Below are 25,299 nucleotides of genomic sequence, written 5' to 3'. Positions count from 1 at the left end.
ATACAGCTGCCCCTTGGCCATCCCTCAGGCCTAGGAGTACACAGACTGATGGCATGGTCCACCCTCAGGCAGGACTGACCTGGGGAGGAGGCCCATGCAGACTCTGAAATTGGTCCCAGGTACTCAAAGCCTTTCTAGTTGGTGGGATGAGGGGAGTGGGTGAGGGACTGGTATGAAAATTCCAAGTAGGTGTGTCTTCTTGGACCCTCAGACACCTCATCCATGGGGAGGAGGGCCAGAGACAGACCCTCTAAGGCAGAGGGTCCATAGCAGGGCCCTGACTGTCCAGCTCTAAAGTGGTCGTGGTGGTGCAAGGTCCATGAGATGATGTTTATAAACCGCTCAGCCCAGTGCTTGGCACTTGTTACATTCAGCACTTGGCACTCAATAAATATAAGTTGTTAGCATTTTTATTGTTAAAATGAGACTCTGAGCGCTGATTCTCCCCTCGAGGATGTGGTAGGAATAAATGAGAGTATTCAGGTGCAGCATTTGGATGAGGTGAGATGGCATCCCTGTGTGCGCCAAGGCTCAGGTTGCATGGAGAGTGGCCAGCCTGCTTGTTGGAGACACAGGGGGCCTCTCTGCCCCCGGACGGTATCATTACCAGCATCGTGTCCTTCCCAAGGGGCCCCAGAGATGTAGTCACAGAGAGGGACTTAGCAGGGGCCTCCTCAGAGATTCATAAACAGAAGCCTAAGAAAGGCTTACAAGTCCGTTTATGGAGCACCGACTGTGTGCGTAGACGGTATACTGCAGTTTCTCCCTAGGAGGGGGTGACACTTGGCAGATGCAGAAACTGAGCCTCGAGGGGTAAGTGCCTTGGTCAGGGTCGTGCAGCCGGGGAGGGTGGAGTGTCTGACTCCCAAGGCCGAGCACATTCTGTTGCACTGTGATGCTGCGTCTAAAGCACAATTCATGGGCGGAAGGGGAAACCTCCCCAGGAAGGCCCCAGATGATTTCCAAATAGAGAGGATGACAGTGTGGATTATGGAAGTGCCCAGTTCCAGGAAACACACAGTAAGTCCTGCTCCTTGTTTTGCCAACTGAGCTCAACCCCATGGGACACCCTTGGGAAAAGGCTCCATTCTCACCCGCTCCTGCCTCTGGGTCACCTTGACCCAGGCCTGTGGTGGAGAAGGCTGCTCCTGGCCTCTTCTGGGTCCTGGTCTCAGGCCCTTGGTAGCATGAATGAACACCCTCCCAGAGCTTGAGTTTACCTTCTGCTCTGCTGAGGGCGGTGGTGTGGGTGAGCGTGGACTGCATTTCCGCCTCCTCCCCAGGGTCGGCGTCGGGGACTTCAGCATTCGCAGCCTTCCATCCCGGAAGTTGTTTCTGTACTTCCACTTGCTCTCAGAGCACGGCTTTGGAGTCTATCAGACCTGAGTTCAAATCTCAATTCTACAAAACTAGATGGGTGGTCTTGAGCAAGTCATTTAACCTCTGTGCCTTGGTTTCCTCATCTGTAAAATGGGGTTAATGACAGTACTGACCCCGTGGGGTCGTGTTGTGACAACCAAATGAAGGAATGCATAGTTGAGCTGGACCAAGTGCCTGGCAGGTCTTCAGTGCTCAGTATTTTAATCTATTATTAGACTATTTTATTCTTTTAACAGATTACATGAGCCATAGATTCTTTTTTTTAATTTTTAAAAATTTAAAAATTTTTTTAAAGATTTATTTTAGTTTTATTTTTGGCTGCATTGGGTCTTCGTTGCTGTGCATGGGTTTTCTCGAGTTGTGGCGAGCGGGGTCTACTCTGTTGCAGTGTGTGGTGGGCGGGCTTCTCATTGTGATGCCTTCTCTTGTTGTGGAGCACAGGCTCTAGGTGCGCAGGTTTCCATAGTTGTGGCATGCAGGCTCAGTAATTGTGGCTTGCAGGCTCTAGAGCGCAGACTCAGTAGTTGTGGCTCACAGGCTTAGTTGCTCCGCAGCATGTGGGATCTTCCTGGACCAGGGATCGAACCCGTGTCTACTGCATTGGCAGGCGGATTCCCAAACATTGTGCCACCTGGGAAGTCCCTGGACCATAGATTCTTAATCAGGGTCTCCTAGGGGTCCAGAGTTGGCTTTGGGGGGGTGGGCTGTGAATTCCCTAAGATCATATGTAAGGTTGAGTGAGGTATGGGTATTTTTAGGGAGAGGAAGGTTCATTGCTGTCAGTGAATTTTTATGGGTGTTTATGACCCCTGCTCTGAGGGGGTCCCAGACACACTGCTAGGCTCAGTGGATCAGAAAAAGGCCAAAAGATGTAGTCACAGATTCAGCTGCCTTCGGCAGCGCCACCATGGCAGAGGTGTGTGTGGAATTTTCGATTTGTCTCCCATATTTTCTTTAACCCTTTTGTTTCACCCATTTTTTCTTTTGTCATTTTATTTTTTGGTTGTTTAAGCTTTTAATTTTCTCCATCTATCTATTCTTCTCTCTTAAATGGAAAAAAGGACTTGGCAGGGAGTTTACTATATAAGAGAAAACACTTGTCAAGTTTCCCAGGGTACAGTGTGTGTGTGTGTGAGAGAGAGAGAGGCTATGTGTCATCTGTGCTTGTGTAGCCACAGAATATCCCTGGAAGGTTACACCAGTAAGTGGTGACAGTTGTCTTAGGGAAGGAGAACTGGGGTGCAAAGGCGGGAAGGAGTCTTATACCCTTTGTATCTTTTGTGTTTTGTACATTGTGTATGAAGACCTGTTTAAAAACATGTTTTTTTAAAAACCAAGGATTCCTCCACACACCCTTTGTGGGACTATTGTAGGGATTAAACGAGGAGCACGTGTGTGCATTGCTCAGCATGGGGGCTGGTGTATTTAAGTGTTGCAAAATGACAGCACTAATTACCATCAAACTTAATTGGAATGGTGATGGTGGAGTGAAAGCTCAGATACATGTGTCAGCAATCTGGGGAGGCAGTGGGGGAGATATAACCTCAGTTTCTCTTTACATTGACTTCTGTGAAATGCAAGATCATTAGTGTCCATGTCTGCCCCGTCACCCAGTGCTAAAGGTGAACCCAGGTAACTAAAGCAGCTAATGCCCTCACTGCCTTGGCCATGGGGATGTTCTTTAGATCTGCCCAGACCTCTTACCTGTTCATAGCTGGTTTAGTGCTAACATCCCTTAAGCAGCACCATTCACACAAGGCATTTAGGGCCATCACTATTCCAGGAGAGCCTGGCTAAATTTGGGTGGACCCAGAGTCCAAAGCGGACACCGTACAAGTAGTTTCTTTGGGCGGGGATCCCAGGAAGCCCTGGAAGGAGAATGGAGAAGTGAGGCAGAGAAGGAAGGAGGCCAATAAGGAGTACGTTAATAAGGAGTTACCTCCATAGGCTTTTGGAGTTCGGTGCCGCTGAGGACTTCTGGGGGACAGTGTAGAACATGACTCAGATTTGTCCCATTATAAGGGTAAAGATGCTGACGGTGTTCATTGACTGACTCCTGCTTATCATTGGTTAAGGGCTGTTCCCAGGGGTGGCCTGCCCTGTGCATACATCAGGCAAGCTCTTGCTGCAGGAGAAAACCCTCAGGCAGAACGGTAGGATCTCGGGGTTAGCTGTTGCCTGCAGAATGGGTACAGGCTGGCGCCTGGTGTGTCTGCATGGGGCCAGCCCTTCTTGGTCCTGCTGGGTTAGGGTAAAACATTGCTCTGAGCCACCAGACAACCACAAGTGAAAACTTTATTGCTTCAAGCACTTTATGTAAATGTCACCACCACCTGACTGGGGCAAATATATAAAAAGTACAACCTATTGTACAGTCGTTCCAACTCCTCAGCTGCTGCACTATATAGATGCTTTCCAGGTCTCATCCCCAGCACAATGGATGCATTTCAGGGGCAGCAGCTGCACTTGTCTGAGGCCCCTTTGCAGATGCAGCCCTGGGCGCACTTGGCATAGCCTGGGGGGCAGCAAGGACAGCAGCCTAAAAGGGGTAGGAGATGGACAGATTAGCTTTGGGTCAACACTCTTATCTGACCACTTCCCCCTTCACCACTTAGAGGAAGTAGAAAAAGAAGAGCAGGATACACACAGGCTCCCATCCACACGCATGAAAAACCTGGGACAGGAAGTGGTGGGATGTTAGAGCTGGAAGGGACCTCAGGGGTCACCCAGGGTCCATCAGAGGCTAGGGAGGGGAAGGGATTGGACAGTGGCAAATCCAAGGGCTCATGACGCCAGGCCAGTGTTCTATCCCCTTCACCACTGGGCAGGCTGGAACCTCCCCTCTGCCCTCTTCTTATCCAAACCCCTGAAACACCGTGGATGCCCTCATCCCCAGATAGGCTGCAGCCTGGGGGACTCAGCTTTCATTTCAGGTCCCTCCCAAATGGGTAAAAGGCATCCAGGACCCCCTGAATCCCATCATGGTTGGAGGGTTGAGGATGGCAGAAACAGACTCTCCCAGCTCCCGGCCAGCAGTGTGTGCCCTCGTCACCAGACTCACTTTTTCGACATGTTTTACAGCTGCAAGTTGTGCATTTGCAGTTGTCTCCGCAGACGCAGGTTCCTCCTAGAAGAAAGGACAGAGCCGCAAACGTGAGCACTGAGGTGGAGCGGGGCGCCCAGGTGTGCGGCAGGCTGTCGTGGTGGCCGGGGGTCTGGGCTGCCCTTGGGCAGTGGCTGGACAAGAGGGACAAGCGGCTGGACAAGATGCTGCTGAGAATCACCCCAGTGGTGAAGACCGTCCAGTGGTTCCCAGTCACAGTCCATGGACGGAAACTGGGGGGCTGCATTAGCATCCCCGGGGGAGCTTGTTAAAATGCAGATGCCTAGAGCCAAGCTTTGAGATATTCTGATTTATAGGTCTGCGTAGGGAAAGGGAATTAGTGTTTTTATAAAGCAACCCAGATGATTCTGATGTACAGTCAGGTTTGAGAACCCCTAGGTTGCGCCAAGCCCAAGGTCCCCTGGGGACTATGGAAGCCTTTCATACCCTTCTCACCTTTTCAAGGTATCAGGCAAGATGGAAATCCTGAACAGATAGGAGGAAGAGCAAAGGATAGAAACAAAAAGAGAGTCACAGCTACAACTTGTTTCCATATCATAAAACTAGGGGGGATGTTTTGGTGTTTTTTGTTTTGTTTTTTACAAAAATCATCCCACTTATTGTTTTGAGTTTCAAGAGGCTGGAAGCTTCTGCCTTTCTGGGCAAATTTTGGGGACAGACATGTCCTGTTAGGGACCAGGGAGGCTTGTGAGACTTCTTAATGCCATTTCCCAAGGTCATAAAACCCAAGATGTCTCTGAACGCTGACCTCACTTCTGCTGGCCAATATGCTTCCACGGAATTAAGCAGTTGCAGGCTCGGAAGTCCGCTTATGCGGACCTGACATCACAGATGCTTTATGATTTTAGCACTTTCACAGCAACCCTAGGAGGTGGGCAGCTGGGGATAAGTAACTGTTTTTCAGATGAAGAAACTGAGGCTGGGAAATAATAAGTGTCAGGAGTAGATGGGAGCAATGGACCAGAAGCAGGTTGCTCTGGGCCAGGGCTTGTCTCCCACCCTGGTGGCTGCCCCCAGAGGCTTGCCGCTAGGTCCCTCCACTATCGTTCCTAAGCCAGGTTATTAATTCTAGCCAATCAAGCTGGTATCCAACAGAGAGCGGGAGCAGCCCCAGAGGTGGCCAGTCTGAGACAAACCCCACTGGTGTTTCTAATTGGAAGAAGAGAAGCATTAATCACAGTCCTGCAGGCTCCCTGTGGGAAGCTGGCGAGAGGTCGCAGAATCCCTGGGTAGGCATCCTTACTCACCAGACATGCAGGTGCATTCCCGGGGGTCCATGGTCCAGGTGTCTGAGAGGCTCTGGTGCTGTCACCGCTGGGGAAGGGAGGCTGAGTGAGCAGTCGCCAGTCCTTATTTATAGCCGTGTGGGTGTAAACTTGGGCCCACCCCACCTCTCCCCGGAGCCAGACGCCCTGCACACGGCCCAGCCATGAGCTGGGGGTTGGCAGAGGAGAGCACAAGCAGTACAGTCATTTAGGTGGCTTTTCACAAGGGGTGCAGGTGGCTGTACCCACCCACCTGCCAAAGTGTCAGGGAGCCAGGCTCAGGTTCAAATGGCAGTCACGGTGCTCAGATTGGGAGCTACCTGTGTCACATCTCGAAGTCCTAAGCATACATATCTGCCATTTCTGATCTCTCCTTCACAAGAGCTGCTGCTGTCCTGGTCCAGGGTCTCATCTGTCTCCCCTGGTTGACTATAAAAGCCCTTACCATGGGCAGGCGGGGGCCCCTGTTCCGGACCTTGGCTTTATTTATTTTTTAAAATATTTATTTATTTATTTGGCTGCATCGGATCTTAGTTGTGGCACGTGAGACCTTTAGCTGTGGCAGGCTAACTCTTAGTTGCGGCATGTGAACTCTTAGTTGCAGCATACGAACTCTTAGTTGCAGCATACGAACTCTTAGTTGCAGCATGCATGTGGAATCTAATTCCCTGACCAGGGATTGAACCTGGGCCCCCTGCATTGGGAGCATGGAGTCTTAGCCACTGGACCATCAGGGAAGTCCCTGGGCCCTGGCTTTAGAAGGCCCTGCTGAGGTCCCCTCCTGGCCATGCCCCCAAAAGTCAGGGGCAGGTGCCCACCCAGAGCCTGTAACCTTTCTTTCTACACCACATGTGGAACGCCCTGAATTCTGGAACTTTCTATCATCCCAAGCCTGCTTGCTTCTAAGGATTTGCTCAGTCCTCTTCCCTAGGCTCCCAAGGACAGATGTGCAGCCAGTGTGTGTCCCTCTAGGCCTGAGGGGTAGCCGGGGGGTGGCCATTTGCTGGAGGTACAGACAGAGTTTGGACGTGTGGGCTGGGTGACCACAGGGGTGCGTGAGGGAAGGAGCTAGGGGTGGGGGGAGAAGGGAGGTGGGCCACAGATTGGGGCTTGGGGCCACAGCATGGATCTCCTGGCACCTCTGCATTCTCGGTTGCAATGTTAAGGTAGGAGGATAGCGTGTATTTTATTTGTTTATTTGAGTTATACCTTTTAAATGTTTTAGCCGGGTAGTTTGTGGACCCCCACTTGTATTCTTGCTCTGCCCTCCTGAATGTTAGGAGGGGCCTGGAACGCGCCTCCTCTGGTCTCGCCCGCTCCTCCTCACGCTGAAAGTCCAAAAAGTAGTCCTGGCCACCACCAGCGGAGATAGTTCCTCCCATCTGTAGGTTGGTGGGGTCTCCATGACTCGTCTGCAGGGACCACCGGGGCCTCAGTCTGACCCATGGAGCCAAGGGTTTGAGCTGAGAACGTCTCGTGAGCAGAGGGGGATTCAGCCCCACGGTCCTCAGGGCACTGGGGAGGGATGGGGAGGGGCAGCGTTGTAGTGGCCCCCAAATGGTCCCTGCCCAGAAGGAGGTCACAGCCTGATAGGGGTCCAGGCTCATTCATTCATTCAGCACCCTCCAAGGGCCAGCACTGTGCTGGGCACTGGGGAGCCAGGGGTGGCTAAAGACAGAGCGAATGGAGCAGAAGGGCAGGAGGACATCTCAGCCCAGGAAACCCACGACCCGGCGGAGCTGCTCTCAGAGTCCAGAGGCTGGATCTGCCTCCCCGAGCCTGCGTTTCCAGCCCAGTCCCAGCCCATCTCTTGGCAGGTCCAGCTTCTCCACGCCTGCCCCCCGACTCTCGGGTGTGCCTTGTAGCAGATATAAATGTTTTAGAAGGTCTGGGCCAACTAGGTGAGCCCAGAGAAAGGAAAGGCGTTCCCTTCCCTCTTATGTAAGCCATCTTGCCTCCCTCCTCACTCTCTGAGCCAGGAGTTGCTTCTTCCTTGGATGAGTGACAGTGCATTATTGCTTAAGACCTCAACTGAATATCAAAATCCAATCCCCAAGCATGAAGCTATTGCCCAGTTTCTGGGCTGTGTAGATTGAAACGACCATGTGTAGCACTGGGCCGTCGAGTCCCTGTTGACTGCACCCAGGCCGTCCTGTTCCTGCTACACCGTGTCCCCTAGGGCCTGGAGCAGCACCTCCACAGGCCCCATCTGCCCTTTCAGTCATCTTCTGGGTCTCAGTTGCTGGTCGCTGCGTGACAGCAGGAAAACAAGAACACACATGCCATCCCAGGAACATGAAATGGCCGCTGGGCACCGCTTAAATCTGCACTCAGAAAATAAATACAACTGGCTCTCCATTTCCACGGCCGTGGGACCCGCGGCTACACAGGGCGGACTCTACCCGCCATCTCCTATACAGGGCTTCCCCATCCGTGGACTTTGGTATCTGCTGGGGTCCGGGACCCCGTCCCCTATGGATACTGAGGGACGACTGTATTTCTTCAGAGACGTGATGCTTAGCCTTCTCAGGGGATGCGAGGGGCCCTTGAAAGTCCGATGAACGCTCTATCTTGCAAAAGAAACGCACAGATAACATGACGTTTTCCCCCTGCAACTTCGAGGGATTTGTGGATCTCCTGAATCCCGTTGCTGGGCTTCCTCGCACTCGCCCCAGGGATCCTGAGGTAGGAGCTCCTCTGCAAAGAAGCAGTCCTGCCTGAGCAGCTCTTCTGTGGCCACGTAGAAATTGTAGCTCCTATGAGCCCCTTGAGCCCTAAATATTTCCTTCTCCAGTTACAGTCTCTCCATGTGAAAAGTCAAGTGGTTTTTCTCAGACCAATGAAGCGGGTTGTTCCAGAGGAGCAGCTAAGGCTCCACCTCTTAACCTAAAGTGACGGTGCTGTCACTTTCTCCCCCTCCCACAAAGGTCAAAGCTAGACACCCGCTGTTCCTGCGCCCAGCAGTTTCTGCCGGAAGTTCTGGGACTCACGGCCTGGGAATGGCAGGTTCAGCCAACGCTGATGGTGAGAAAGAACGGTCTTGTGGTGCCACTCCACACCCTGGTCCTCGTTTTGCTTTTGGGTCACCAGCTTTTCCCGTGCAGGGCCCCTCCGGACAGAGGGTCTTCCCAGGAGCAGCCCTGGAGCCATTGGTTAGAGAACGCTGGTTCACAAACTGGTCCTGGACCGCAAGCTTCTCACAAACAGAGGCCATGCTTATTCGTCTCCACAGCCGTGTGGCCAGGCACACGTGAGTGCTGCCACACAGTGGGTGCTCACTAAATACCGATGAGCGCTGACGAGTGAACGACTCAGTAGAGTTACATGCGGGCTGTCTTCTCCAGCTCTTGCTGAAGAGATTTAGAGGACCTTGTCGCTCACCAGGAGCAGTCAAGAGCTTGAGATCTGGAGTCATGCTGCCTGGGTCCTGACCCTGGTTCTGCTTCTCTGCTGCATGGTTTGGGGCAAGCTGCTTAACCCCTTTGAGCCCCAGGTTCCCCATCTGCTGAGTGTGGCTAATGAAAATGATAACCCCATGGGGCTGTCATCAGGAGGGTTAAATGAGAGAATGTATATTCAGCACTTAGTTCAGCATCTGACACATAAATATTATTGTGTCGCTATTAATATTATTATCTGTGCCTATTGCAACTGACAGATTGGTTCAGCAGTAAATATCATGAAGAGTTTTAGTCTCTCGGTTCCCAACTTTTAAGCTCAGCCTAATTCCTTTTGGGTCCCAGGGCCCGGGGACCATGGGACACTGTCCTTCCTTTCTGAGTTCCCTTACTGTAGTTTGCGTCTGTTTGTTTATTTTTGACTGCGTTGGGTGTTCGTTGCTGCATGCGGACTTTCTCTAGTTGTGGAGAGCTACTCTTCGTTGTGCGCGGGCTTCCCATTGCAGTGGCTTCTCTTGTTGCACAGCACGGGCTCTAGGCACACGGGCTTCATTCATAGTTGCAGCACACGGGCTCAGTAGTTGTGGTGCTTGGGCTTCAGTAGTTGTGGCTCTCAGGCTTAGTTGCTCTGCGGCACGTGGGATCTTCCTGGACCAGGGATCGAACCTGTGTTCCCTGCATTGGCAAGTGGATTCTTAACCACTGCGCCACCAGGGACGTCCAGTTTGCATCTATTTGGAGTCAGAGTTGACCTTCCACCTGCAAGGCCCTCTTATAGGGTATTTCTGGTTTCCCCTGTAGGAGTAGGCATAAGACATGAGTGGATCAAATCAAAGCAGGCAGGGGCCTCAGGGGACACCAGCTTGAATCAAGATGGTCAGCACTGGAAGAACCCTGAGAAGTCACGGGCCAGCTTCTTACCCAAGTTGGGAAACAGAGGCCCAGAGAGGCAGAATCAACTGCTCGTCGCCCAGCTTAGGTTGGTGGTGGGGGAATTGGAGCTGGCTCCTTGACTCACTGCCAGCACCCACTCTTGAGGTCTAAGGCAGAACTGTTTAGCAGTTTGGAACCTTGTGGCTTTGTATACTGTTTGTTAATTTTATTACAAAAGTTCAAACATACTAAAAAGTACATTACAAACACCACTGTATCTACCACCTGGAATTAACACATGTCAACATTGTCGTATTTGCTTCAGCTCTTTTATTTACAAGACGTAAAAAATTATCAGGATCATGGTTTTAAATACCACCTATGTGCTGGTGACTCCCCATTTATCATTCCCAGCCCGCGCCTCTCTTTGGAGCTCCACGCTCTTATTTCTGACAGCTACTCAGCATCTCCATGCAGATGTCAAAGAGCATCTCAGACTCCTCAAGTGAGCTCCTGCTCCCTGCAGCACCTCCAACCAGATCAACACCTTGTCTGCCTCCATTGCTGCCACCATCACCTCCCGTGAAGATTCAGCACTCATTTCCTAACTGACTTTCTTGCACCTGCCCTTGCCCTGGGCCCTTTATACCACATTTTCTTTATTATAAAAAGTGCTGCTGGAGAATTCCCTTGTAGTCCAGTGGTTAGGACTCTGCACTTTTACTGTGAGGACCCAGGTTTGATCCCTGGTCGGGCAACTGAGATCTCACAAGCTGCTTGGTGCAGCCAAAAATAAGTTAATTAAATTAAATAAAAAATATTTCTTAAAAAAATGTTGCAAGGAATTACCCATTCATGTCATGTAAATGAGTGTACAAGACTCACTCATCCCAAGAAGGAGGATGGCTAGGTTGTAAGGGGTAATTGCTCTCCAAAGAGCTTAATTTACATTCCCTCTAGCATTCTCCCCACCTCCTCCTTCAGTACTTCCTATATTCAGACTTTGAAATGTTTGCCCATCTGATAAGTGTGAAGAGGTGTAATGGTACCTCCCTGAGGCGTAATTTGCATGTCCCTGCCTCCCAGCTTTACCATCCACTAACATCCAGGAAGTGAGTCCCGGTCTAGTTGTCCTCACACTGACTGCACATCTCATCAGTCTTTCACACTCTATCAAGAGAGAGCACCGTGAAGATCATGGGCTGTGTCCTTCACACATGGTTCCCATTCTGGCTTCTCCAGCTGCTTGCCATACAACCTCAGACAAGCTCCTTTATCTCTCTGAACCTCAACTATAAAATGGGGATAACGGGGTCTACTCATGGAGTTATGGTGAGGATTAAGGGAAAATGAAGACGATTAGGCATTTAACACACCATGTACTTGAGGAATGGTAGGTATTAAGATTTCATGTTTATGGTGGAGTGATATGTTGATAGGAAGCTAGGTATGGAGTCAGATATGCCTGGAGTTCAGCCTCAGTGCTTTGGCAAGGCCTGTCACCTCTCCAGACATCAGGTGGGCGTCTTTAAGAGGAAGATGGAAAGAGCAGGACAGGAGTTCCTAGAGTAGACGGCACAAAGGAGAAGTAGGAAACCGTGAAGGACATAAAGGGCGAGCACCTTTGTCACAGAAGATGGAGAAGCACGGCACAGAGAGGTGAGTCCCCACACAGAGCCCCAAACCCTGGTGGGTTGGGCTTTGGAGTGGGAGGCTGGTTGGGAGGCACGGGGGCAACCCCCCACCCCCACCCCCACACACTAACTACCCCTCCCCTGCTGGGCTAAAGAGATGCCTCCTGCTGTGTGATCCGAGATCTGAGGACTGTACTGAGGGGATTTTTAAAGATCTTATCAGGAAGAGGTTCTGCAGATTTTGACAAACTCGGAGATTCTTCACATTTCCTTTAAATGTATTTATTTCCAGAGATTTGTTCCATTACCTACGGTGACAAACTGTATCTGTGTGTGTGTGTGCGCACGTGTGTGCGTATGTGAGAGACAGACAGAGAGATTGAGCAAGCTGTGTATGCCAGAAGGGCTGGGGCTGTCCTCTCTCCGGATAGTTCTAAGACATCTTTCCCCCCAACCAAAATATACACACACACAGAATTCTGCTTTTCTGGCTCCCATTTCCACTCACGGAGCCCCAGTAAAGAAGCCCTCAGCCCGTGTGTCCCCAGCCTGTGAGGAGGTGGGTCCCAGCTCCGTAGACTGTAGAAAGGAGGCCACGGCTAATCAGGAGCCACCTTGCTTGGTGCCCAACTACCTGCACCCTGGGCAAGCGTCACACGCTGTCCAGGGCTGGCGGCGGCTGGTTAATTACATAGGCCTGCAGCTCCTCGGCTGTAGCTCAGCACCCACTGGGCAAGGGAGACCTCTGCTTTGCACACGGCCCCAGGCGAGGATGAGTAAAGCCACAGCCAACAGTCACCCACACTCATTGCCTCCAGCAGCGACGTGGCTGGTCCAGGTTGGCTGAATGCCCAGATGAGAGCTTTGGAGAGGGGGCAGGAGGTTCAAATAATTCCTTATTTCACCTTTCCTCCCTTCGCCCTTCCCTCCCTCACCCTCTCCCTTTCTTCTTTCCTTCCTCCCTCTATCTGACCCTCCTTCCCTCCCTCCTTCCCTCCTTTTTCCTCCCTCCCTCCCTTCTTTCCTTCCTTCCTTCCCTTAATCAATTATTCAGCAAACATATTTGGGGCCTACTATGTGCCCTGCTCGGGTTAGCCCTCTGGATGGAGTAAGTGAGCCAGACCCAGGGCCTGGTCCTCTCAAGCTTGCTCTCTGGTGGGGCGGTGAGCATATCCATAGCTATCGGAAAAGGAGAAAGCAAGCAGGGTTTCTGTGAGGACACACCAGGGCAGGGCGGCATTTGAAAGCCCCCCGAGAACGAGTGCCTCCCTAAACGTGGCCCCTGAGGTACCTCCTTGCCTCACCCTGGTCTCAGCCCTTCATTTCTCCCTGTCTAGGTAACCTCTGGGCTCCTCATGGAATATTGGGTTTTCACACTGTTCAGGCTCAGAGCCCCAGGGTTTCACGGAGGTGTATTGCAGGGGCTGCTGCAGATGGGATGCTAGGTCCCACCCCTCTCCCCTCCCCCTATTTAAAAGGGCAGCTCCTCTTTTTAAAATCCATTTTGTTTTGTGCCTCTCACCCCGCCATCCCTCTTATAATGATTTTATCTGGGTGCTGGGTGTGGAGCAGGGTTGCTGCACCTAGAACCAGCTGAAAGACCGTTGGACACAGGTCTGCCTTCGAGGTTCATGGCCTTGCCCGAGGGAACCGTGGGAACGTCCAGATCTGCGCCTGGAATTCCAATTGCAGCTCAGGCCCCCTGCACTTTCTTGTTTTGTTTTGTTTTTTTTTCCCAAAACATTTATTTACTAATTCTTTAAAATAACAATAATAAACCCATTACATGTGAATCTAAATAATGTTTTTAAAAATTTTATATTATAGTTGATTTACAATGTTGTGTTAGTTGCAGTGTACAGCAAAGTGATTCAGTTATATATATACATATACCCATTCTTTTTCATATTCTTTCCCCATATGGGTTATTACAGAATATTGAGCAGAGTTCCCTGTGCTATACAGCAGGTCCTTATTATTTTATATATAGTAGTATGTATATGTTAATCCCAAACTCCTAATTTATCCCTTCCCATTTGGTAAGCATAAGTTTGTTTTCGAAGTCTGTGAGTCTGTTTCTGTTTTCTAAATAAGTTCATTAGATCATCATTTTTTTTTTTTAGATTCCACACATAAGTGATATCATATTATACTTGTCTTTCTCTGTCTGACTTACTTCACTTAGTATGATAATCTCTCAGTCCATCCATGTTGCTGCAAATGGCATTATTTCTCTTTTATGGCTGAGTAGTATTCCATTATATATATGTACCACATCCTCTTTATCTGTTCATCTGTTAATGGACATTTAGGTTGTTTCCATTTCCTGGCTATTGTAAATAGTGCTGCAATGAACATTGGGGTGCATGTATCATTTTAAATTATGGTTTTCTCCAAATATATGCTCACGAATGGCATTGCTGGCTCATATGGTAGTTCCATTTTTAGTTAGTTTGTTTTTTTTTCTTTTTCTGGCTCACGGGCTTAGTTGCTCCACGGCATGTGGGATCTTCCTGGAGCAGGGATCGAACCCATGTCCTCTGTATTGGCAGGCGGATTCTTAACCACTGCACCACCTAGGAAGCCCCGATTTTTAGTTTTTTAAGGAACCTCCATACTGTTCTCAATAGTGGTGTTTTCTCTCGTTAAGATTATTTTTTAAATTCGGAATGATTTCAAAAACAGATAAGAATAGCAAATTAAATACAGAAGCTTCCAATGTTGTCAGATATTAACATTGTCCTGTTCATTTCAGTTTTTAAAGGAACAAAATAATCAGAGTGGAAACCCCATGTGTAAACTTTCCATATCTCATTCTTACTCCACTACCAAACCCAGGAACCAATTTCATGAAGTGTTTATCATGTCTATGCATGTTTTTCTAGTTTTTACTATATATGTATGTATCTATAAAAATTACATAGCCTTGTTTTACAGGTTTGTAAACGTTCTATAAAATGGCATCATTCTCTGTGTAGCCTTTTACAATTTTTTTTTGGCTTTTTTGTCTCAGCATTTTGAAATTTATGATTTTAGCTACTTTATATTATTCTATTATATGACTGCTTCACAGTGTATCTGGTTGATGGGCATTTAGACATTTCCTTCTACTTTTTCATTGTTATGAACACTGCTGTTGTGAATGTCCACGTGTACGTGTTTCTATATGTGACATGTGCCAGGGTTTCTCTAGGGGGTATACCTAGGAGTGGACTTGCTGGATTGAAGGGGACATACTTGGTCTGCTTTACGCGCTCTTTCCAAATTGCTCACCACAGGGGTTTACACTCCCATGACCAATGTACTCAAGTGCCCAATTCTCCATGGCCTTGTTAATACTTGGTACCGCCGGACTTCATTTTTGCCAGTCTGACAGATGTGAAATGGCATATCCTTGGCTGCTGATTTGCATTTCCCTAATTACTGCCGAGGCTGAGAGTACTATCATAAGACTTTTGGCCCCTCAGGTCTCTCCTACGGGGCCCACCCTTCTTCCTAAAATGCGGCATTCCGCCATCGCTCCGTAGGACATAGCGCTGAGCAGTCCCACTTTGGGATCTGTCTGTATGTTATTTTCTCACATACATGGCAAGTCTCTGTCTTCCCACCTTCCTGGCTTTTTAATAATTTCCGCATTCGGGAGGCTCAGAGTGGCCTGGGTTGGTGGAGAAGATGGACACCCTGGTGTATCCCCAGGAAGGCCACTCAAGGTGGGGGTGGGGGGAGTGGAGGGGCGGCCGCAGCTGCATCCGCAGGCCCCAGGTCCTCCGCAGGCCCCAGGGGACCCGTCAGAAAAGCTCGTTTCAGGCTCCTGCACGTTCCCCTCTTTGTTTAGAAACCCTTCCTCCAGGTTGAAATTGCGTCCTAGCAAGGCATTCTGGGTTTGCTTTATAATACTTCTCAGGAATTCTCAAAAAAGGAGGAGGGAAGCAGAACTCCTGGAATTAACATAATTCTCGAATGCCAGCGCTGTCCGGGCAATAGTGTGGTCCAGACCTGGTCTCAGTCTCAACCCCATTTACAGATTGGGAGCCTGAAGCCCCAGAGGGGAAGTGCCCCGGCCACCCGTGTACCCACCGTGCAGATCAGCTGGACCAGGTGGTGCGCTGAGGAAGAAAACGTCCCAGGGCCTTTGAAACCTCTTAGGTGACGGTGGCGTGAGGCCATTCGCAGAACCACCTGCTTGGGTTAAGTATCCGCTGAGGGCCCCACGCAGTGCCACCTGCCTCTCCCAAGGGTCCAAAGAAGAAGGTTTTCCTGAGGAGCTGAGACACCAGGGAAGGAACCATTGGTGAGCATCACAGACTCGTATGCTCAGATGGTGAAATAAACAAGGCTATCTCTGTGCCCGTCTCTCCCCCTGCCTCTTCTCTCACTGTCCATCTCTTCTTTTGCTTGCCTTTCTTCTTCCTCTTCTTCCTTTCCTCACATTCCCCCTTTACCCTCGCACATCTCACTTTTTCTCTTGTCTCCTCTTTTGTCTCTCCTGGGGCAAGAAGCCCAGCCGGGGAGTCAGGGCAACTGAGTCCTCTAAACTCACTCACTGGGATGGTTCACTTTCCTGCCCTGGGCCACAGTTTCCCCGAAACAACAAGAAGGTGGTCATAGCTGGATGACTACTCGGGCCTCTCCCAGCTGTGTTCTGGGTGCAGGTAAAGAGACAGCTTTTTTTGGGGGGTGGGGGGCCCACGCCACACGGCACGTGGGATCTTTGTTCCCCGACCAGGGATGGAACCGGCATCCCCTGCGTTGGAAGCACAGAGTCTTAACCACTGGACCACCAGGGAAGTCCTGAGGCAGCTTGATTAGAAGATGCCTGTTTCTAAGATTTCTAGAGGGGTAAGCCCCTCAGCCAACATCCCACCCCCCACCCAAAGCAGTTTGTATCCACAGCTTTGGGATCAAAGCCACTTCTTGGAGAAACTTCACTAATTGTTTTTTTAAAAACTTTATTATTATTATTATTTTATTTATTTTTGGCTGCATTGGATCTTTGTTGCTGCACATGGACTTACTCTAGGTGCAGTGAGCAGGGGCTACTCTTCATTGCGGTGCCTGGGCTTCTCGCTGCAATGGCTTCTCTTATTGTGGCGCACGGGCTTAGTTGCTCCATGGCACAAGGGATCGTCCTGGATCAGGGTTCAAACCTGTGTCCTCTACGTTGCCAGGTGGATTCTTAACCATTGTGCCACCAGGGAAGTCCAAAACTTCACTAATTGTTAATTCTGCAGGCACTTTTCCTCCAAGGATGTGGGAGTGAATTCAACAGTCCAGGCCCTGCAGTGTGTTCTCCCAACAATGGGCTTGCCAGAGCAACATCTTCTCCAGTTTCAAAATCCTTAGGGTCTGGGGACTCCTGTTTAAACAGGCCCCTTAGATAGAGGGACCAAGGCTTAACGCATAGAGCCTTCCCCAGTGTGACAGGGATTTAACTCAGAACCATAGTGCTCTTGTTATTGAATTTGTTGGTTTCTCCAGTATAAATACATAGTTCTTTGAAAATAATCAGATCATTGCCAATTAATGTTAGGGAGAAAAAACAAAGACAACAGTTTGAGGGTTGTAGAGAAGAGAATAATTATCCACTGCAGTCATTTCCTTCATTGTAAAGGGGTTGATGACAGAGCGTGTTGCCTCCCTCAACACCTGAGGGGTTACTAATGTTTTTGTGAAGTTCGGGTCTGAGAAACCCAGCGTGAGAACCAGGAGGAGTGGCCAGGACAACCCAGCTGGGCAGGAGCACCTGTACTGGGCCAGATACAGGTCTGAGTGAGCCTCAGATGAACATAGATTTGCGCTGCCACTGCTTTGATTCCATCTCCCTCTTTCTCTGTATGGCCTTGGGCAAGCCATTTGACCTCAGTTTCCCTGCCAATAAAATGGGGATAATAGCACACTCTTCCTGGGGTGCCTCTTAAGAATAATTGGCCAGTTTTTGCGGGGCAGTTTGAAGAAAATTGCTGTGAAGATGTTCTGCTGGCCCGGGAATTTTCCTTGGTGCATATATCAAACAGACAAGGATGGCCAATGTTCTGATTCTGGCACTCCCAGCTGAAGCCACCCAGTTCAGTTGGAAGAGAGTAAGGTGGGGGAGGGAGGCTGGGATCACAGCCTGGGCCTGCGTGGGGTATTAAAGGCACAACCCTGCCTTTGATGCCTGCCCGCAACGCTTGTTAATTTTAATAGGAAGCCAGCAGAGGCGGGAAGGTTCTGCCTGGCAGAGGAAAAGAGGTTGAGACTGAAAAGGATTAGTGCCAATTCAATTTGGATGTTGTTTGGCTTTGAAGTCCTTGGCCCCAGTGCTGGAGTGACAGGAGAACTCCTAGATGTCAGCAGGGTGGGAGGCAGGGGGCTGGGGAAAGTCTGGACCTGAGGCCCCTCAGGTTCCAGCTCAGCCAGGAGCAGATGGCCCCTGTCTCAATTTGGGAATCACCGTAGGATCTCCCCACGGTGAAGGCTGGGGAAACCTCAAATAGGGGTCTCAAACTTAAGTGACTTTGGGGGCTAGATAGTTAATGCATAAGAGCAAAGTCAACTGATTATAGTAATAGACAGTAGTGGGGACTTGTGGCTGATTGTCTAAGCTCCAGTTGAATATTGGGATTCGGGAATGAGGGTCAAATTTTACCATCTCTTCTGATTCTGTAGGAGAAATGTAAAACTGGATTTTGTGTATATGTGTGAAATATTCCAATTTTTAAATAGTAATCAAAGTTGTTTGTTTATTGTTTTGAAATACTCTCCTTGTGAACAAACACATCCATAGGCCAGAGCAGCCCATAGGGTCCTATTTTGTGACCTCTTTCTCAGAATTCTAAAGCTTCAAGAGTGCAGAGTCTCTTAAAATTCACTAAGGCTTTTGTATACTATTTTCTAGAGACTTCAGACCAGTCCCTGGTTAAGGGTTTCAGAATTATCCAGAGAAAGCTTTTTTTTTTTTAATTTTTTTTTAAATATTAAAAAATTTATTTATTTATTTTTATTTTATTTTATTTATTTTGGCTGTGTTGGCTCTTTGTTGCTGTGCGTTGGTTTTCTCTAGTTGTAGCGAGTGGGGGCTACTCTTCGTTGCGTTGTGCAGGCTTCTCATTGTGGTGGCTTCTCTTGTTGCAGAACATGGGCTGTAGGCATGCAGACTTCAGTACTTGTAGCATGTGGGTTTCAGTAGTTGTGGCTCACAGGCTTTAGAGCTCAGGCTCAGTAGTTGTGGTGCATGGGCTTAGTTGCTCTTCGGCATGTGGGATCTTCTTGGACCAGGGTTTGAACCTGCCTTTCCTGTATTGACAGGCAGACTCTTAACCACTACACCACCAGGGAAGCCCCAGAAAGCTTTTAAAAGACACAAATATTTGGGATTCTGATTCGGTGGGCTTGGAGTGGGATCTGGGGTGGGTCTCCTATTTTTTTTTTTTTTTTAACTCCTCAAATGTTCTGATATGCAACCAGGTTTGGGAAATGGTGACCTCATCAGTTCTTCTTAGTGACTTTTAATTTTTTTAAAGTCATAAACACTTTTGAGAAGCTGAAGAGAGTTATCAACACCTTCCTTGGAGAAAAGAGATGCTCATCCAAAAAATTGCATCGAATGTCAGGGAGTCTGAATACCCTCCCTCTGAAGGCCATCCAAGACCACCCACTAAAGAACCTTGTCAGTACTTGATGCTGGAATCCCATCTACAAGTGCCATGAAAATAACCTCTGGGGTCTCGCTCCTCCAGTGACAGGGAGCTCATTACCTTTGGGGAAGGTCTATCCCCTTTTGGGGAGCATTAGTTTTCAGTAAAGTCCTTTTTGTGATGGGCAGAAACTGGCTGCCTCTTCTCACAAGCAGCCTTCTCCAGCACTCCTAGCTTTTACCTGTAAGTCCCACATTCATACTCTGGCTCACCTTTCTGGTTTTACTGGGGTCTATAGGGGAGAGCTGCGGCAGGAGGCCAGGAGAAGCTCAGGGGCGGCCAAGGATGAAGCGCTCTTCCTCTTGGGATTTGAGACTTCAGGAGCAGATTATTGACCAGATCTTGGTGAGTCCTGTTCCTGCCACCTCATCCCTTTGTCCTCTTTAGAGACCCCTCTCCGTGAATCCAGCATGAAATACCAAACCTACTTCATCATCACCATCCTCTCCCTGGACCTTTCCCTGTGGCTGTCTCTCTTGGAATGGCTGACCCCCAAGCTTGAGAGATGAATTTTTTCAACATGAGTCAGGTACAGCTTCGAGATACCAGAAGCATCAAATAAATGATCATTTGAATCTATTTAACCTAGCACTCTTGCTTTTTTCCTTTTTTTTTTTTTTTTTTTTTTGGCTGTGCCATGTGGCTTGTAGGATCTTAGTTCCCCGACCAGTGATTGAACCCAAGCCCTTGGCAGTGAAAGCCTGGAGTCCTAACCACTGGACCGCCAGGGAATTCCCCGCAGCACTCTTGCTTTGATCAGGGTCTGGTGAGCGCTTGCAGGAGATGAATTTCGCTGTGATATTCACACCATCACATTCATCCAACATTAGCTAAATATTAACCACACGGTTGTAAAAGGGCCTCCAGCCCAGCCTCAGCTCTGTCACCTCGCAATCTGAAGCCTTCTTAAACCTGTTTTTATTCTTGGCCCATCCCACCTCTACCTTGGGGTAGAAAACATCATAAGGTCCTTCTGAGCAAAGTAGGTTGGGGTGTGTGTGTGTGGCTTTTCTTTGCCTTAAAGTCTTTTAAACTTCAAGGTGGAACCTCTCCTTCTTCTGATAGTTGAGGTTGGGTGTCCATCATCCCTCCCTCTGCATCCACTTCGGGATTTTATAGGCTTAATTCAACTCTCCTTTTTCTCCATCTGGAAGAAGCCTCATTTGCAAGCTGTGTCATCTCATCATCCCTTTGATCACTTTAGTCATCTGTACTTGCCTGACAAATGTACTTGGGTTTGAATGCAAATGCCCCTAAGTGCTTTCACTCACCTTTCAGCCCAGAGCTTCTGGGGAAAGGGACACATGAGCCTGCCCAACATAGGCTTGAGTGAATCCCACAGGGAGAATGGTATCCTCTTACTAACCCTAACGGAAGACAGAGAGGATTGGCCCCTTGTCACTGAATGGACACTCATGGACCTGGCAGAGTCCCACTCATGCATCCATCATTCATTCATGCAACAAATATTTACCAAGTTCGTAAGATAGGCAGGTTCTGGGCTGCATGCTGCAAGTGCATCCAGCAAGCAATCCTTGCCCTCCTTGGGTTTCTATTTTAGTAGGGGAGATGGAGACAAATAAATAAGCACACACATGAATAATTATAAGTTGTGATATGTGAAAGGAGAGATAACTACAGATACATTAAGGGGAACACAATTCAGACAGCGGAAGTAACCCTTGAGACTTGTGGAGGAAAGTGTGTTCTAGGCAGAGAGAACAGTATATGCAAAGGCCCTGTGGCTGGAAAGAGCATGACTTTGTTGAGAAACCCAGAGAAGGCCAAAGGGTAGGAGATACTTCAGGAACTGTGATTTGAATGCCTACAGGGTTCAGTAGGTTTCATGAATAAGAGAAGTGAGCCAGATGGGAGACAAGAGGGAGTAGTGGGGACTGTGGCAAATTGGTGACCACACACCTTATGTAAAGGAGGCAGTCACTGCTCAGCTCCAGCCAGACTTGTACATGTGAAAATGGAATCTTGGCCAGTATTGCCAGACCTTTGGATTGTTCAAGAGAACTCTCAAATCTAGATTTTTATTTTAAAAATCTTCTATTTTGAAAAAATATTGAGATCTTCGCAATACATATTTGAGGGCTGAATGTGGCCTGCCTGGGTGCTGCCTCTTGGTGGCCCCTGAACTGAGTAGATCCACAGTAGAGAATTAAGGAATTATAGGGGGGGGGGTGTCCCTCACCCAGGAAAGTAAACTGATGCCCCAAGTACTCTTTGTTTCCGGTTTATCCAGTGGTTTCCTGAGGAATGAGTAGCCTTTTAGGCTGATTTCCTTTTTGGCTCCAGGCAAGCTTTTAATTGTGGGGCTCAGTTTTTCTAATTTGCACATGGGAGGATTGAGGCCAAGACTGGTGGCTCCCTGGGGTTCTAATGTGTGGGGTAATTAGGGTTTGAAAATGACTTTGAACCTTCCAAGAGTGAAGTACCCACCAAATTTCAGAAGGGGACTGTTTCTTAAAGTGCCACCAAGTTGTATATCCGCGCCCCCCATCTCTGGGGGCGGGGGGCTGCCTTCCCCAGATAGCAATGCTGTGGGATTCCAGGGAGCCCCCACTTTCTCCGTGTCTTCCCCAGCAGCCTATCCTTCCCTCCCCTCCCCTCCCCTCCCCTCCCCTCCCCTCCCGTCCCCTTCCTTTCCCTTCCCTTCTCTTCCCTTCCCTTTCCTTCCCTTCCCTTCCTTTCCCTCCCCTCCCCTCCCCTCCCCTCCCCTTCCCTTCCCTCTCTTCTGTTCCATTTCTGTCCTTGCCCAGAGACTCAGTGGGGTCAGTCACAGGGAGTCACAGTGTCGGCTCCAGGAATGCATCCTTGTGGAACTTGCAGCCCAGTGAGGAAAACAGGGAGTCAGAAATGACATACGCTGTGCACATTACAAGATGGAACTTGCAGGGGATCATAGAAGCCAATAATTCACCCTGGGTTTCAGGAAACCCACCTCTGGTCCCACGTAAGTGATGTTTCACTTGAAAGCTGAATGTTGAGCAAGGGTTAGCCAGAGTGGAGACAAGAGTTGGGCAATATTCCAGGTTGAGGGCGCTTCCAGGATCAGAGGCTGGAGGAGGGGTGAAGGTGCACTAAGTGTTCCTGGACCTGAATTGAAGCCCACACTTCCGGGGCCTCAGAGCCTAAGGCCAAATGGTGGATTGGTGGTTAGGAGGGTGCAGGTCCAGCTTACGTGGGTTTTAGGAGCCAGGGTAAAGATTTCTTTTTTTTAACCTTGAGAATAACAGGGTAATAAAAAGTTGATGAGTTTCAACCCAAAGAGAAATGTTAGGATTTGATCACATTATTCTGGAACTCAGTGGTTACTCCCTTGGTCTCATCTCCTTTGAGGAAAGCCTGGCCAGCGAATACATCTTCTGTGATCTCCAGATGCCCTTTCTGCATCTTTTCTTCACCCCGAGACACCAGAATCTCACCTGTAAAGTAGGTACTATTGTAGATCCACATTGGGATGACAACACTGGCTCAGAGAGGTCATCTGCCAAGGTCATCCAGACAGGAAGGAGCAGAGCAAGGAGTTGAGCCCCTGTCTATCTGTTCAGAACCCTGGGCTTTGCCCACCATGCATGCAGAGTCAAGATCATGACTGACGCCTGGAAATACCATCCTCAGCCACGTCCCCAGGTAGAAAAAGCCCCCATCTGTGGCGCTCTCCTTGCAAATGCTGGAGGGAAAAAAACCCCATTCTCTAAAATCAATATCTATACAGAGCTGGGTCAAGGGAAAGCTCAAGTTGCAGAGGCTCTGTTTGCATACTAAAGAGGCAGAGATGCCAGTGGCTAATTAATGAGGACCCGGCCTCCCGGGTTCTTAGGATGCCAGCTTTTGTCCAAGTCTTTTCTCTTTCAGAGAAACCTGAGCTGGTTCCTGGAATTGATGCAGCACAAAAGGGCCATTCAGGGCCTCCTTTGAATGAAGTGTTCTGTTCCCACCACAGCTTTTTAAAGATGTGGGGAGAAAATAGAAACCCAGAAGGACTAAGAAGTTCTGTTCCCCGGGGGCGAGCAGGCAGGAGTTCTGAAAAGTCTGAGGACAGGCCTGCCAGTGAGACAGGCACCTGCAGCTTGCTGATGGGAGAGCTGGGGGCTGCCCTGGGCCTGGGCTGAGTCGCCTTTCCAGTCCCGGTAGTAAATTATCGCCCTCGGTTTACAGCTAGAAAACCCAAAAGGGCAGGATTGTGACCTGGACGCGTCAGAAGATAAGCATCCTCTATCTTTTCAGTCCTCAGAGGGGTCCAAAGAGGGCTCAGCCTGAGATCCAGGCCATGGGTTTCCCTGTGGGAGGGCTGGGCCTGTGGTAGAAAACTTAGACCATTCATATAAGTGCAGAGAGACATGATAGAAAAATAACACAAATGGCTCTTAGAGCAAATGATATGATACTCATCTACACTTATGCTAATAGAAACGCAAATTCAAACTACAACCAGGTATCATTTTTAACAAATCTGTCTGACTGGCAGGGATCCCAAAATGTGAAGGATGCTGCGTAGGAGGGCTGTGGGGAAACAGGTGAGCAGCCACGTCATGGATGGTGACTTCCAGACTGCAGGATAACCACAGTAGCTCCCCAGATTTAAAAGGCATGTGTGTGTAGGTGCTTGGGTTACATCAGTGAACAAAACTGACGACTCTTCCAGCTCTCACGGAATTTACCTTCTCAGGGAAAAGCAAGAGGAAAAAACAGAATGAGCATGGGACTTCCCTGGTGGTTCAGTGCTTAAGACTCCGCACTTCCACTGCAGGGGCACAGGTTCACTTCCTGGTCGGGGAACTAATATCCCACATGCCATGTGGCATGACCAAAATAATAACAAATAAATAAAATAAACATCGGTTGATCCTACAGTTTGTTAGGAAGTAGTAACTGCTATGGAGAAAAAGACAAGTAGAGAAAAGCAAGAGGGACAGAAGTTGCTGGGGACAGGGGACACGTGGCATATACAATAGGGTGGTCAGGGTAGGCTCCGTAGAGAAGGTCCCTCAACAGCCCTGTGCAGTAGCCGCCATTTCACAGATGGTGCAACTGAGCCAGAGGTGAGTTTAGTGACTTGTCTGGAGTCACACTGCCAAGAAAGGGAAGGCAGGAATTTTAACTGAGGCTGACTGGCTTGAATCTGTGCATTTTACCACCTCGTTATGTAAGAGCTGTGAGGAACCTGGAGATGGGGAACCTGAGGCCCAGACTTGCTCAAGGTCGTGGAGCAAGAAGAGTGGGGTTAGTGAATCCTCTGCTCACCAGGGAGAGAGGTTTTCTAATCTGGGGTTCCCTAAAGGGAGAGGCGTTAAGATGGTGTGCGAGAAACGTTTTAGTAGTTTTAATTGACTTTTATGCATATTGGAAAGAAATGCAACTAACACAAGGCATTTGTAATTGCATACGTTTTGTGTTTAGGATGAATAATTTTTAACTGAATCAATGTAATGGAAAGACTAAGTAAATTATAGCACAGGCAGAATGCAGTAATGGCAAAATTTGGAGGAAATTTTCACGGGAGACAGAAGTTTGGGCATCTCTGCCCTAGATTGTGGCTACCTCTGGGGCCAGAGAAGAAAATGTTTGGAACAGCGTGGAAGCTGAGCCTCCTGGCTTAATGTTCCTTTGCCCAGGAATCCCTACTCTGTTCTGTTGTCATCACTGCAGCCTCCCCCAAAGCATCGCTGCCTTAAAAGCCTGCAACTGTGGGAACTGGCCCTTTTTATGGGCAATGTCATCTTCAAAGCGCTTTTGGCTTGTTAGTTGGCTGCAGTTCATGCCAAGCTCACTCAAAATCCCACATAGCTCGACAGAGGAGGGCTGATGTCATTGGCATTGGGAACACCCTGCCAGGCGGGTGGCCGGGCCCCACCCTGGAGACCAGCCTGGGAGAGGATGCTGGCTTCACCCCCTCCCCGCCTTTGTTTTAATAATATTTATCACCTTGGAAGAAAA

General features: G+C 49.1%; 2 protein-coding genes and 1 non-coding gene across 7 annotated transcripts in view; 1 reads left to right on the top strand and 2 right to left on the bottom strand.

The window, feature by feature from the left end:
- Positions 1 to 3,661: 3,661 nt before the first annotated feature.
- MT4 (metallothionein 4) lies at positions 3,662 to 5,882 on the bottom strand. Its single transcript, XM_057710630.1, has 3 exons — positions 5,752 to 5,882; positions 4,442 to 4,507; positions 3,662 to 3,919 (listed from the first exon to the last, which is right to left on the bottom strand). Exons 1-3 carry the CDS (start codon positions 5,780 to 5,782, stop codon positions 3,828 to 3,830), a joined length of 189 nt encoding a protein of 62 aa, XP_057566613.1. The 5' UTR covers positions 5,783 to 5,882; the 3' UTR covers positions 3,662 to 3,827.
- A 551-nt stretch (positions 5,883 to 6,433) lies between these two features.
- On the bottom strand, positions 6,434 to 6,506 carry TRNAW-CCA (transfer RNA tryptophan (anticodon CCA)). The gene has a single exon. It is a non-coding gene; the product is annotated as a tRNA-Trp (tRNA).
- Positions 6,507 to 8,156: 1,650 nt separating this feature from the next.
- Positions 8,157 to 25,299, top strand: part of BBS2 (Bardet-Biedl syndrome 2) — a 64,505-nt gene continuing 47,362 nt past the window's right edge. Inside the window, exons 1-3 of one of the 5 annotated variants that reach the window (XM_057710618.1) lie at positions 11,174 to 11,699; positions 15,699 to 15,861; positions 19,589 to 19,695. In XM_057710618.1, coding sequence (XP_057566601.1) covers positions 19,636 to 19,695 — 60 coding nt within the window. In that variant the 5' untranslated portion in view covers positions 11,174 to 11,699; positions 15,699 to 15,861; positions 19,589 to 19,635. Of the gene's footprint in view, positions 8,455 to 11,173; positions 11,700 to 15,698; positions 15,862 to 19,588; positions 19,696 to 19,737; positions 19,880 to 25,299 lie in introns of those variants that run through there. The other 4 variants (XM_057710619.1, XM_057710617.1, XM_057710616.1 and 1 more) reach the window with 4 other exon arrangements.

Source organism: Hippopotamus amphibius, chromosome 16, assembly GCF_030028045.1.
Source record: "Hippopotamus amphibius kiboko isolate mHipAmp2 chromosome 16, mHipAmp2.hap2, whole genome shotgun sequence".
Lineage (NCBI taxonomy): Eukaryota > Metazoa > Chordata > Mammalia > Artiodactyla > Hippopotamidae > Hippopotamus > Hippopotamus amphibius.
Note: the sequence above shows the minus strand (reverse complement) of the source record. Positions and strands in the feature narration are given on the sequence as shown.